The following is a 15041-nucleotide window of genomic DNA, read 5'->3' as shown; positions in this document are numbered from 1 at the left end:
AAAAATAAATAATATCTCAAAAAAACAACCGATAAAAGAGACACAGAATAAAGGAGGTGGCGATTTGCAGGCACAATATGACATACTTTAGTTTCACGGTTTGAGTTGCTTGCAACAGAAGTAACCTATTGCGGTTTCCATGTTATTTGGAAAATGACCCGATTTTGGCACACATTACAACTTTTGGCCTTCTGGAATGATCTGCACTATGATTCCCACACTGTCGGGTTACATTTCGAATGTCGTATTTCATAGATTTTGCTTAATTTGGTCGATAAAGTCATTAACATGAAAAGCAGATTTTCTCATGTGTGAAGGGCCAACCTTATTCAGACGTTCAACTGCAGCTCTCCAGATATACACATGTTTTTGGTGTTCCCACATAAAAGTAGCATGGATATAAAACTACAGAACCCACATCAGTAACTTTTGTGGATGTGGCATCTTTAAATTAATACCAGATGTATGAGCAATTGTGCCTTGTGTCTAGGTATGACATTATTCGGAGTAACTTACAACGTCTATCCACTAGGGGACAGAGCTACGCCACTCAACTCTGACAAATACAAAAGAAAAAGTACATGGACGACTGTCGTGCGATGCACTTACTTATAAGGTGTCTTATGCATCTCATTATAGGATAAATACGCTTTATTATTTGTACATTCAAATATTGTCACTTCATGTTTTAATATAAAAATCTCCCCACCCGCCCCAAAAGGTTCGTAAAAAAATATGTGTTTCCACTTTCACATCAGCATTGTTTCATTGAAATGTTCATGGAAGCATTCAGGCAGTGAGTGGTGAGGTGAGGGGGGCATCCTGGCCTCCACGGGTTACCTCACAGCGTCAAAGACGGGAGAACGGGGCAAGAGAACTGAGGGGCCTTGGAGGTCACACAACCGGGTCACGGTTCGGGTGAGTCAGCAAGTTCAGGGGAAGAGAGGGACATTGGAAGTTGGACCCAAGGGCAGTTTCGGGGTGAGGTAAAGTTGCAGAGAATTGTCGGCTCTAGGAGGTCACTACAATATGAAAGTTAATGGTGGGTTCAGCAAGATCAGGGAAGAGAGGAGCCAAGGAGGAGACACATAGCAAGACCCAGGTTCAGTTGCAGGTCAGAAAAGTCCGAGAATTGTGGGGCTTTTAAGATCGCAGTGCAAGATCAAAGGTAGGAGTGAGCGCTGGATAGTAAGAGGAATTGACAGGCATTGCAGTTCTGACTGCAAGGTTGATGTGAGGATTGCAAGGTCACGATAAATGAGGGCGGTGGATAGTCCACGAGAAAGGTGAGGGGCTGCAAGTTCACAGGAACAGACAGCAAGGTCACGGTTCAGGAGGAGGACAGCAATGCAAATAGAACTGAGGGGCCGTGAGGCTAGACGGGTCTTAAAAGTCAGCAAGTCCGCCTGCGGACAGAGCAGAAAAACAAGCAGATGCATTCGAGGACAGGCAGCCAGGTCAAGCTGTGGAGGTCAGGCAAAGTGAGGGGGAATGGAATCAACAGAGACTGTGACATCATGGGAATTGGGACGAAATGGACAGATACAAATTTGGGTGAGGATGAAGATAGGTGGCACAGACAATAGAGCTCAACAACAATGTAAGGGCATGGGTTTAGACTGCATTGAATACGTTTTGTAAGTGACGTAAATGATTCTAGCAGAGACGAAGGATGGCGCATGGGAGGTCAAGCTGTGGGATATTAAGACTTTGAGTGATGGAAGAGCAGAGAGTTCAGGCAGAGTGAGAGAGAGGAGAATAGGACGCATGTCAAGATGTTGCGGGAGAATTAGGAATGGTAGGTAAGGAGGGCACCACAGGTACATCACTAAAGTCGGAGGTCAAAGAGCGTGGAGAAAAAGGCAAAAGTGAAAACAGATTAAGCCGGAGGAAGGTGCATTGGTCACTTAGTCTTCATTTTAAGTTTTGGCATAGCGTATTCCTGGACAATGGTTATGCCATGCCGGTTTGCATTTAAAAACATGGAGTATATTATAGGATAAAAAGTTTTAAAAAATGATTCACAGTTTACACTGATTGATAAAATCCTCCGTCTAAAACTTCGTTAGAGCTTGGCCAACAGTACTGTAGTGTCTCCAGATGCCACAAGTCATGGTGTCTTGTCCAACCAGCACAGACCTGCAGGGCATCGAGGGCTGGTGGCACACAGTGCTTGGCACCTTCTCCTTGGAGGAAAGGATCATTCATTGATTTGTGCATCTTCATATACGCTACAGCTGTTCCGACAGCCGTTTTTAAAAAGACTTCACAGCAGGCCAGAAATTGCCCTACACACTCTGATCTCCAGGCCCGGGCCCGAATTCTGTTCTCAATGTTAAATTAATAGTCTTCGATTATACGAAGAGTACCCATGCAGTGATGCTCCAGGTAAGCCTGGAGCCATTCAAGGTGAAAGAGAAGGCCAATAGTGAAGGCACTGAAACACCGCAGGACTTCAGAGAATTGAGTATTGAGAACCTGCAACGCATTATTGTTCAAAGTGCTTGCCCTAAATCGTCACAACTCCAGAAGACGAATAAGGGATTTTTGGCCACAAGTGTTACAGGAAAAAAAAATACGGCGCACTGTAGGCAATGCTAGGTCTCTTCGTCCCACAGGCAGAGCTGTTTCTGAGGCACAAAGTAGCTGAAGCTGTACGCCTTTTGGCAGCTGCGAATTCCACATTTGTAGGTTGAGGCTTTGCCGGCTGCATCTCGATTCTTGCAATATTTTAGCATGCAGGGGTACCACTCTATGCTGAGCATGTAGGTGCAGAGGCAGGGCTTCCACAGGTCTGTGCACAGCTTGCATCGCTCCAGTTCGGGAATGTCCACAGATGAAGGTAGAAGCTCAAACATAGAGCCGTCCATCCCTATTTAGACAGAAAACAAGAAAACAACATTGTTCATCTGACGAATTTAGCTACAGAAGAGAACTAGAGAGCGAGTCACACAAATGCCTGGGAAGGAAAACAAAAACAGAACCTCAAGCATAAACAGAGTTAAATTATAGGGGACATGCTAAATCCTAGATGGAACTCACTACCTCCACATAACATATAACCTCAAACACAAAGCCAGCCGGATCTGGAGGAAGTTCAAAACCATATTTGGAACCATACAACCCTAGAATGAAGAATTGGCCCCAAACATACCCAACCATCATTAGAAGGGATCAACAACCCTCAAAACAAAACCATTCTTTCTAATAAGGCAGCAATGATTCTCCATCACAGTCATCAATCCATAAAGAGAAACAAAGGGTCTGAAATGGAACCAGCAACAGAAGAAATCTGAGCATCTCCAAAAAGCCATCCACAAGGATCACAAACACAGCCAATCAACCTAACAGGAATCTATAGACTACAAACACAGCAATGCATCCTCAAGGAAAACTAGAAACATAAACATAACCCTTCACCTCTAGAAGAAAGCAAGGGTCCTCAAACACGGCCATCCACCCTCTATTAGGAAGGAAACTGCAACACACCTCAACTCTGTAGGAACATGTAGAATTACAAACATGACCAGTCGCACAATAAAGCAATGAACTGAAAACCGCACTCCCCCCTTTAGAAGGTTGCAATGAATCGCAAACAGTCATTACGCATCCACCAGAATTATCATTACCAAAGATAAGTAACTTTTTCTTCGGATGCACACATCTTCCTGCAGATTCCTCAGCTCATGAATGAGTCCAAAAACAATACCTCCGTAGAAGGTGGAAATGGCTGCTGCCGGCTAACCAAGGAAATCATGCAACACAGATCAGGCAAACTTCCCCTCACTCTGAGCCCGGGACGTGGAGCAGTAGTGCTTAGCAGAGGTGTGCTGGATCAAACATGTACTGCCATGCAAACATGTACAACTCGGATGCCTCTGTTAGGCAGCCATGGCCCTTGTAAAAAGAGCACAAATGCCCTCCGGAAAGTTTTTTTTGGGCAGGGCACAGAGTATCTTACTACAAACGATGATACAACATGAAATAGTGCGTTTAGTCACAGCCTTGCCCATATAAACTCTAGTGAAGCCCATAAAAAGTAGGTCATCAACCATGTCCTGTCACTTTGCAATATACGCAGTACAACACCTCACACTTGAGATGGAGCCTAAGAAGACCCCTCTCCTACTTGCTGAATGTGTAGGCGGAAAGAAAGATGGAAGTGTAACTGGCTGATTTATAGGAAAATACAGCAACTACTTTGGGTAAGAATTATCGGCAGATGTGAAGGAAAACCTTACACCTGTATGAAACTGAAGGGTGACAGGGCGAAGGGCCAGATATCCTCCAACTCCGAGAGAAAAATAAATCATCCCCAAAAGCAGAACTCTTGTAAAAATAAAAAGCTGAACCGTGCATTGGCTTGAATTGACATACTATCTAGAAAGTCAAAGCAAGATTAAAATCACAAAAGTGAAAGAGAATAATTAAAGCACATCTTTCAGAAAGCATACCACTAGTAGTGTTTTAAACAGGGAAGGTTGGCTGGGAAGATGTAAGCACAGAAGTAGTTCTCAAGTAGCTTTTAACTTTAGCCACTACATGAAAACAAGCATTTGCAATGCAATAGGTCTCGCAGCATTAAAGTTTGAGTTATTGGCATTGTGTATGACAATGCCAAACGCTATAACATTTGCAAATGTGACACCTATAGCATTTGTAATGCAATACGAGTTGTATTTACATGACTTAGATGTATTGATATTACAAATAACAATGGTTTTTCATTTTTTTAATACTTAAATAAAAGTTATTGTAATTGAGTTGGTGGAAGGGTGAAGTGGGTCGTGTCCCCGAGTGATGTGGTGGTGTCCCGAGTGATGTGGTGGTGTCCCTGAGTGATGCCCCCGAGTGATGTGGTGGTGTCCCCGAGTGACGAGTGGTGCCCCTGAGTGGTGTGGTGGTGTCCCCAGAGTGAAGTGGTGGTGTCCCCGAGTGAAGTGGTGGTGTCCCCGAGTGAAGTGGTGGTGTCCCCGAGTGAAGTGGTGGTGTCCCCGAGTGAAGTGGTGGTGTCCCCGAGTGAAGTGGTGGTGTCCCCGAGTAATTACCACACCCTATAAATACTGAAAACCTCCGTTGTGGTTTTTATTGTCTGCTATGACTGCTACATTCAAGGGTGGCAGACTCTAAACAAAGGTCCTCAGTATAAGAGGCCTCTTAATTCCTATGGGGCCGGTACCGGCTTCATTTGAATCACGTTTTTATGTCACCCAGAGTTTTGAGTTGCTAAAAGGAGCCAACAAGCCTGGTGAAAGTCCAACCAAAATGAGAATTTACCATGGAAAAGACACCCAGATTCACTGATTCCTGTGGGAATTCCTCATATCTTAAGCTCTCATTATGAGTGGCCTAGATTTTCGACCCAACCCCCCTCCCCACCCCAGCTGAAGTTCTCCCTCAAGAGTTAGGAAAAAGCATGTGTTGCCTAGGAGAGGGCATTTTTGACATACGGGGTAACCAACAGCATATCGGGAAGCATCAATGGCAACATTCTGGCACTGGCATGTATGTATTTCCTGGCATAAGGGAAGCACCTATGGCACAATGATGGCTTTGGCCTACTGCAGTTCATTTTTGGCATATGGGGAAGCCTATGACAAAATTCTGGCCCTGACATAGTGCTGGTAATTTCTAACATATATCAGATTTTGAAAAAAAAAATGAGGCCAGCTCCAGGGGGGGTCATAAGTTTTCCTTGTCACCATGAAGGTACTGGGATGTTTTCTGAGAGCCCTTTCAGAACTGAAGTGTTTGAAGAAATGTGTGTGAAAACTGTGCTTCAAAATGAGCTATTTTATCAATTTGTTTCCTAATTTTCCCATGGGAAGAACTCCTGGCCCTACCTAGAAGAATTCGGTCTCACTCGATTTGGATTCTGGGCAAGTGTTACTCCCGACGACTCCCCAAAATCAGAAGCCATCACAGACGAGGAGAAGGGGCAGGGAGCGAAGTGTGGAGTGGATGAGAAGAGGGGACGGGAGCAGGGATTGACGATCAGCTATTCTCAAAAAATGTTGCTCAGAAGTGATGTGTGTTACTCAGGCCCACTGCTGATTTTGTGAACCTGGCTCCCATATCTGTGATCGGCTCACTTTGGTTCACTGAAAGCACTTTTCATCACTCACAAAATTATCACAAAGGATCAGTCATGCCATGATCTGATCCACTAGATTTATAAAAAATACTTTGAGGGAAATTGTGTGCGTTAGCATAAGCAAGTTACGGGGATTAAAAAAAAAACTTGCACTCCATACATGCATAGATTTCTTTGAGCGCTGTGGATCTGATAGCGATCAGCAAAGGGGGATTCTGTTTTCCTTACTAACCTTCTGTTTGCAACCGTGGCCGGGCAGCGGAGCCCGTGGCATCCGAGAGCTGTCACTGGTGGAAAACAGTAACTAAGATTCATCGCCGCATCTTCCGGCGCGCGATAGCGGGGTGACCATCGCGCATTGTAAAGTGGCAGACATCACGCGGCATTTGAAGGGAAGATAAATAATTAGCAATAAATAGAGGTGCCCGACTGCGCCGGATAAAAATTACTGAGAAGTCTCCAGAGACTCGGATAGAGGCGTCTGACTATTTTCCAATCTCTGCTTAAATTATTATCTCAGTGACGGGCTGCCTGCATATAATTGCTATTAATAACTTGAATTGCAATACATTATCTTTCATTTCGCGTCTGACAGTGCAATGCAGGCCACCCCGGAAGTCAGGCACGGTCGCCTGTGACGGGGGCGGGGCCACGTCCAGACCGGAAAAGGAGGCAGGCGGAGGCAGGCGAAGTCAATGCGTCTCGCGGCCCGGGGCTCCTGTGAGCGGTGTGGAGCCCCGGGGCCGCGCTAGCAGGAGGTTGGGCGCCGCGTGCTGAGAGAAGAGTCCCCGACATTGGCCAGGTAAGTTCCAAAGGCGGGGGGGGGGGGGCTTGGTGCACTTGTGTGTGTGTGCGCGTGTATGCTCGTGTGTGTGTGTGTATGTATGTGTGCGACGGTGACGGCGGGGGAGGGGGGCCTCGGTGCACTTGTGTGTGAGCGCGCGTGTGTGTGTATGTGTCAGGGGGGGTGTCTCTGTATGTATGTATGTATGTGCGTGCGTGCATGGGCGCTTGTGTGTATGTATGCGCATGCGTGTGTGGTGCTTGAGCTTCCCAGGAGACAGCGCCTGGCCACAGCGCGCGTTCCTGATTCAAATCGGCTCCAAGGATGCGCGCGGCCGGGACTGTCTCCTGGGAAGCACAGTCGCTAACAAAAGATCTCTAGCGAGACACAGCGCTGACGCGCTGTGTTTTCGCTACGAGACCTAAAAAGTGAAAAAAATGCTAAAAACAATGCAAACCTCAAGACATCAGACAGATGATATGTAAAAAGGATAAATGCCTTCGGACTCACACCAATGGAATACATTTGTTCTAGAGGCCTGCAGAGATGGATTTAGTAGCAGGTTTCCTGGCCTCTACAGTGACATCTGTGATGTCATTAGGAAGACAATGTAATTCTAGATGAGACCGCTCAATCCCCGTATGTTCAGCTGCACCATTTGGGGTTTGGATAGGGGGCGAGAGGTGCAAGAACGGGTCTACTTGATGGGTCATGGGAAGGAGACCGAATGCTGAATGCCAACACTTCGGTGTACCAGGTCCTCCTCACCTAGTCTGAAGCAAGCACAATCTGTGCCCATTCCTCCCACTATTTGTGAAAAAAATATGGACAGAAGTGGTAACTGCAGAAATGTGTACAGCTGGCCTGACACCAGCTGATGCTCTCCCTCAGGAATGCATCCAGCAAAAAGCGTATGGCATATCATTGAGGACACTTCTTATTCTAAACCATCATAAAAAGATCCATGAAGTGAAACCCCAACTAGAAGATTATCTCTGTCACTTTTAATGCTGCTCCACCACAGGCAGTGAGGTTGTTTGTGGAAAGCCGAGGAGGACTTGAAGTCGTGTTCACCGGTAATGCTGACATTTCTTGCGTATTCATTCACCAAATATGGATGTCTATTGCACGAGTAGACTGAATGAGCTAAAGGGTCCTTGGACTCGTTGGTCTCGACATACAAACGCTACAAGTGAATTGACTGCAGTTTATAGGAAGATTCCCTTGAGATGCTCAAAATGTGACGTGTTCAGTGGTCAATAGCATTTTTGTTTTTTGTTTGCTCCAAAATCGCTCGGTCCTGATGGTGACCCAATAAACTGCAAGGGTCGAAATGCCATTAATGCATCATAGCAAACACAAGGAGATAACATAACATGTGTATTTGTAAAGCAAAAGTTCAGCCAGAGGTCTCTTGGCGCTGAATAACATATGTTCATTGTTACCCAACTTAATGGTACTCATTTTATGGACCTCAGATGGATGAAAGGCTGAGTGGACCCGCCGGGATTTGAACCTGAGACCATGAGGTCGAACACAGGCCCCTGCAATGGACACATTAGTCCACTGAGCCACCAGCTGAATCTTTTCAGACACTCACCCCCTCCAGTCACAGATCTAGGTTGAATACATCATCGTTCTTTAGCTCACTTTGCCACCCCAGTTCAGACCCAGCCATATGCAGATCAGTCTTGACCCCGTGCCTCATGGGAACAGTTCAGCCCGAACTGCCAAGCCAGGACTTCCTTGGACCGGAAACAAGCATCCTGGGACGGATTTCAGGATGACATTGGCAAATTGGCCAGAAACATTGGTTGTAATAGGTTACAGTTTTTATGTGGGCCACTTAATTTAAATTCAGACCTTTCGCCGTTGTACGAGTTACTTACCTTTGGTAATGATGTATCTGGTAGAGACAATTCTAGCTGCAGATTCCTTAACGTATAATTATCCCCAGGCGGGAGACTGGATCAGGAAAAACTTTCTTGCTACAGCATCCCTGCACTATTTACAACAAGGGGTGGTGAGGGACAGAGTCTCTGAATTAAGCAGAAAGCTCTCACCCAGTCAAGAGATCAGGGCTAGATCCAACACCGTTTTTTAGCTCACTGCACCATCCCAGTTTCAGAACCTGGCTGTATGCAAATTAGTCAGTTCCTGTCCCAGTGCATGATGGGAACAGGGCAAACCAAACTACAAAAGCCAATTCTTCCACTGGGAAGGAAACAAGCTCCCGGGGACCGGTTTCTGGCATTACAGCCGTCTTCGGCCCGGTTTGCTTGAATCCTGATGGTGCAATGAGCAAGGGTCTCACATCTGAGAATACCCTTCCACGCTTAGGGTGGACAAAAATATTTACAACAAGGGGTGGTGAGGGACAGAGTCTCTGAATTAAGCAGAAAGCTCTCAGCCAGTCAAGAGATCAGGGCTAGATCCAACACCGTTTAGCTCACTGCACCATCCCAGTTTCAGAACCTGGCTGTATGCAAATTAGTCTGTTCCTGTCCCAGTGCATGATGGGAACAGGGCAAACCAAACTACAAAAGCCAATTCTTACACTGGGAAGGAAACAAGCTCCCGGGGACCGGTTTCTGGCATTACAGCCGTCTTCGGCCCGGTTTGCTTGAATCCTGATGGTGCAATGAGCAAGGGTCTCACATCTGAGAATACCCTTCCACGCTTAGGGTGGACAAAAATATTTACAACAAGGGGTGGTGAGGGACAGAGTCTCTGAATTAAGCAGAAAGCTCTCACCCAGTCAAGAGATCAGGGCTAGATCCAACACCGTTTTTTAGCTCACTGCACCATCCCAGTTTCAGAACCTGGCTGCATGCAAATTAGTCTGTTCCTGTCCCAGTGCATGATGGGAACAGGGCAAACCAAACTACAAAAGCCAATTCTTACACTGGGAAGGAAACAAGCTCCCGGGGACCGGTTTCTGGCATTACAGCCGTCTTCGGCCCGGTTTGCTTGAATCCTGATGGTGCAATGAGCAAGGGTCTCACATCTGAGAATACCCTTCCACGCTTATGGTGGACAAAAATATTTACAACAAGGGGTGGTGAGGGACAGAGTCTCTGAATTAAGCAGAAAGGTCTCACCCAGTCAAGAGATCAGGGCTAGATCCAACACCGTTTTTTAGCTCACTGCACCATCCCAGTTTCAGAACCTGGCTGTATGCAAATTAGTCTGTTCCTGTCCCAGTGCATGATGGGAACAGGGCAAACCAAACTACAAAAGCCAATTCTTACACTGGGAAGGAAACAAGCTCCCGAGGACCGGTTTCTGGCATTACAGCCGTCTTCGGCCCGGTTTGCTTGAATCCTGATGGTGCAATGAGCAAGGGTCTCACATCTGAGAATACCCTTCCACGCTTAGGGTGGACAAAAATATTTACAACAAGGGGTGGTGAGGGACAGAGTCTCTGAATTAAGCAGAAAGCTCTCACCCAGTCAAGAGATCAGGGCTAGATCCAACACCGTTTTTTAGCTCACTGCACCATCCCAGTTTCAGAACCTGGCTGTATGCAAATTAGTCTGTTCCTGTCCCAGTGCATGATGGGAACAGGGCAAACCAAACTACAAAAGCCAATTCTTACACTGGGAAGGAAACAAGCTCCCGGGGACCGGTTACTGGCATTACAGCCGTCTTCGGCCCGGTTTGCTTGAATCCTGATGGTGCAATGAGCAAGGGTCTCACATCTGAGAATACCCTTCCACGCTTAGGGTGGACAAAAATATTTACAACAAGGGGTGGTGAGGGACAGAGTCTCTGAATTAAGCAGAAAGCTCTCACCCAGTCAAGAGATCAGGGCTAGATCCAACACCGTTTTTTAGCTCACTGCACCATCCCAGTTTCAGAACCTGGCTGTATGCAAATTAGTCTGTTCCTGTCCCAGTGCATGATGGGAACAGGGCAAACCAAACTACAAAAGCCAATTCTTACACTGGGAAGGAAACACGCCGGGGAGACGGCATGATGTAATCCGCGTTCGTGACGTCAGTGAGGAGATACAAGTCCCACCCCGTCGCGCCTACGTCAGTTTTTTTTGGAGAACTTTTCCGCGCCACAACGCGGAGCCATCACCAACAAAACTGTGAGAATACTGGAACAGTGTGCGAAAACCAGCTAAACACAAAGGAAAGGAACGACTGGTGAGGAACAGCACCATCCAGAATAGTGCCAGGCACTATGGCACCAAAAGGCATGGAAGGAAAGGACAGAGCACAGCTATTGCAAGCAAATCTGCAACAAATACGACAGCCTCCCTGGGGTCAGAAAGCACAGCAGACAAAGAAGAATAGATGCCCTTGCCATACCCAAGGGGAAGGAGGATCTGCTAGAGGACCCCTCCAGCTCAGGCGAGCACCAGACCCCAATAGGGGACAAAGTACAGGGACATAGAAAAGAGCCCAGTCCCCCCAAACAGAAGAGAACCTCAGCATCTTGAAAGAAAACCGGCCCCACAGGGGTTGTGTTATAACGACAAAAGAGGCAGCCCAGCCCTCACCAAGCAGGCGGAAGCAAGGGCAATACGAAAGGAGGCCAGCAGTCAACGTGCCAGGGACCTCCACCAGAAGACCCAGAGGTACAGGCAACACAGAGGAGTACTGAGGAAGAAGAGCAACCCAGAGACTCTAAGGAGAAGGGGTAGAAATGAAGACAAAAGCCCTCCACTGGAAACACACCCAGTGAAAAGGGCAGCCGAATCCATCACAGCTGGAAGACAACAGACCAGACAGAACAGTGCCTCAGCAGTAAGGCAGGTGGGAGAAGGAAAACATAGTCCCACAAGGCTCATGCAAAATAGGAAACGGGGGCACCAGGCCCCACTCCAAGACCACTGGCCACAGACCAGAAGAGCAGCTGGACAATGACAAGCCCCACAAAACTAAACGTCCAGACCACATCGTCCGGGCGGCCGCAGTTGGGCGCCAACAAGCGACCAGCCAGAAGATAAGAGGCGAAACAAGTAGGACGGCCCTAGCGGTCAACACAGGAGAGCATTCCCCCTGGAATCACCCTATAGAGGACCAGGCCGAAACAGCGGACAGGAGAGTGAAACACCGCAGCACAACGCTGAAGGCGGCATACCAAGCCAGGCAATCGACGCATCAAGACCTAGAAGACAGAAGGAAGCATAGTCAGCTACGCCCAGGTAATGACCAAGAGACCACACCAGCAGAATATAGGGGCACCAGGAAAGGCAAGAACCCCCAAGGAGGTCCACACCCTCCCAGCGAAAGACAGAGCTATACAATAGCTACATGTACCTCACATGGGGTATGGCACGTCCCAAGAAATGTATGGGAACCACTCTTAGGGAAGAACCCCGCATCAGAGAACAAACCATAAACCTGCGGTAAAAACCACAGAAGCCTTAGTAAGCAGCCAAATGGTACACTCTAGCCAAAAAAGGGGGGCCGAACCAGCAGCCAACTGAAAAAGTGGACCAACCAAGGAACCCCAAGGGCACAGCAACCCTCACAGAAAGTGTAAAGGACACTCCAACCCCAGCTTCCAGGAGCAAGAGGGATAACACACCAAGACCCGGAGGATCAACCACCCAACCTACTGAGGAGGAGATGGAGGAGGCAGAGGAGGACGGAGGCCCGCAAGAAGATGCTGAATGGCGGAGGCTGCATGAGTATTAAACAGAAGGACCCCGTCAAAGGGCAAATCAACCAGACGCTCGCTAATATTTTCAAGAAAAACCGCATCACGCAGGCTTGCATGGCAACGGAGAGCCACAGAGGTGGCCATAGCACGGCCGAAAGCTTCTGCAACATCCAAGCCCGCACGAAGACTAAATCCAACCACAGGGCCTCCCGAGACGGGAGGCCCGGTGGTTGGATTCAACAACACTACAGGCAAACATGGAAAGGAATTCCGCAGAAGAGAGCCTTGAGTATCGGGGTAGAAGGAAAGACAGACAGGGTCATGTGGAGCAGGGCAGTTGAGATGCTGAAGCCCCTGAGTCCCCGGATCACCTGTGGCAGGACGCCCCCATAAGAGAATTGTGGAGGGACACTTCAAAGGAAAGGAACAACTCCCGTCCACCAGAGCCCTGGTGGATAACTTTCAAAAGGTTGTCCGTAGGAAACGAGTGATAGGTTCACCCATCCGCAGAATACCAGTAGCAGTGGAAATAGCCCGAACAAAGGCAACACTAGCCTCAGTAGAGTGTCGCGGAGGAGAAAGTAATTCCTTCGTGGGCGATGGCTGCAGACTGAGCCGTTCGTCCCCAAGTCCAGTGGGAGCGGCTAGCCCTGAAAAAGAGGAGGATCCACAGATGAATGGGGAACCTGAGGGGCCTCAGGGGAAGACGGAGAGGCCAGTGGAAAAGTCAGCGGCGAGCCACGGAAAGAAGGGTTCAAGGATTTAGGCCGTGGGGACTGCGAGGAGCCCTCCCGGGAAGATGCTGTTGAAAAGGCAACAACTCGGCGCCCAGTCTCCGGGGAGAAACACACCAACAGGTGACAGACCTCTGGAGAAGAAGGGACCTCAGGAGACGAATCAAGAACCTGACGCCTGCGCTGCTCCGTGGAGTCCGCCATCGGCGTCTGATCGACGTCGACCGGTGCCGGAGGGGGCAGTCGTGGCACCAGGTCGACTTCTTCCCCCAACATGCTCTCCGGGAAAATGAGGCAGGCCGATGCCAGAACGGTGAAGGAGAGGCGCCGGCTCGACCTCAGACGGGGCAGCCGCCCGCGCCAAGGACCGAGGGGGATTTGTAGAAAGCGCCCCAGGTTCCGACCTCCACCGCGACTCCACCCGAGCCGGGAAGGAAGGCTCCCGGCGCCGAAACGGCACCAGCTCGACCTCTGGTGAGGCAGCCTCCTGCTCAGAGGACCGAGGGCGACTCGGGGGCAAGCCCAGAGTCCTGGCGATCTCCCGCAATGCCACAGGGAGCCCCGTAGGGATTTGCGGCGAGGCAGGGACGCCAGGCGCCGAAGAGGGAAGCCCTGAAGGACCACATCTCGACAACACCACCCACCTAGGGCCTGAAGCCAAAACTTTTGGCACCGGGGCCGGAGCTGCCGGCGACTCCGCGAAAGGCCCCGCGCAAGACAAGGGCTCTGCAGATGTCTCAGGAGGTGGAGGAAGGGCCAAAAAAGCCTGCAAAGCTGCAGCGTGGGCTGTCATTTGGGCCCTAGTCACCTCTGCGCTGGGAAACAGCGGGTAGGAAGGCGACAGGCGGGGCGCATGTCCCGGAGGGAGCCGGCGCTCACCGCGGAAGGAGGACAAGGCCTCGGAGATAAACTGAAGGACCTACCAGCCGGTGAGCCATGCTCCTGGGGCCATGGGGAGAGACGATGTCGCAGAAGAAACCGGCAGGTCCTCGCCTCCGAGGTAGGGGACGGACGCTGGTATGACCTGGACAAGCGTGCAGACAGCAACTTCATTCGGCGCTCCCGCCGCTATTTAGGCTTAAGGTGCTAGCAGGCATCGCAGCTCTCTGAGTCATGGTGCTCACCTAGGCACCACATGCAAACCAGGTGATGGTCCGTCGCCGACATGGGACGTGCACAGGGGGTAAAAGTCTTGAAGCCCGAAGGCATTCGCACACTGTTACACTAACGTCAAGAGTGGAAAAAAAGAGAAGGCCTTTATCAAGCGGCTCTGACTAATCAAGAAGTTATCATCGATTGGTTGTGCTAGGGATTTGAAAGTCAATACTGCTAATGTAAGTTTATTGATTTGTACGACATAACTAACTATGATTTAAACTAGTTTATCATCATTTCTTCCTCTGTAGGGGATTTACTTATAATATCTTCCCATGAAATGAATATTGTACTATCCAAGAATATTTGTGTATCTGGTTCTTTGTTCTGCTAAGTACGACACTGTTTCTGTATGAATACCTGTCTATCATATGACAATATGTGACCAAATTTATAGTCTAGACCTACTAGATAGGAAGGTTTCTTGAATTCTGATTTGTGTAAGATTTTTTAGTATAGTTGATGATATGTATTAGTTATGTTATACAAACTTTGTGATCTGATCTATATTTTCTTTTTAATAATGTTCTTTCAGAGTTTCATCTGTGGCTCCTGAGGAAGGCGGATTTCTCTGCCGAAACGCGCGTCGAGTGTTTATAAATAATTCTACAATGTTTCTTATGTCATTGGTGATCTTGAATGTATTATTATTTGC

General features: G+C 48.4%; 1 protein-coding gene across 2 annotated transcripts in view; it reads right to left on the bottom strand.

The window, feature by feature from the left end:
• Nucleotides 1-633: 633 nt before the first annotated feature.
• The window catches only part of OAF (out at first homolog), a 120276-nt gene continuing 105868 nt past the window's right edge, over nucleotides 634-15041 (bottom strand). For both annotated transcript variants that reach the window (XM_086956786.1, XM_086956785.1), the window contains exon 4: nucleotides 634-2872. In XM_086956786.1, coding sequence (XP_086812912.1) covers nucleotides 2598-2872 — 275 coding nt within the window. In that variant the 3' untranslated portion in view covers nucleotides 634-2597. The remainder of the gene's footprint in view (nucleotides 2873-15041) is intronic.

The sequence above is a fragment of the Lissotriton vulgaris genome, chromosome 2_1 (genome assembly GCF_964263255.1).
Source record: "Lissotriton vulgaris chromosome 2_1, aLisVul1.2, whole genome shotgun sequence".
NCBI classification, from domain to species: Eukaryota; Metazoa; Chordata; class Amphibia; order Caudata; family Salamandridae; genus Lissotriton; species Lissotriton vulgaris.
This window is presented reverse-complemented; position numbering and strand designations above follow the sequence as displayed.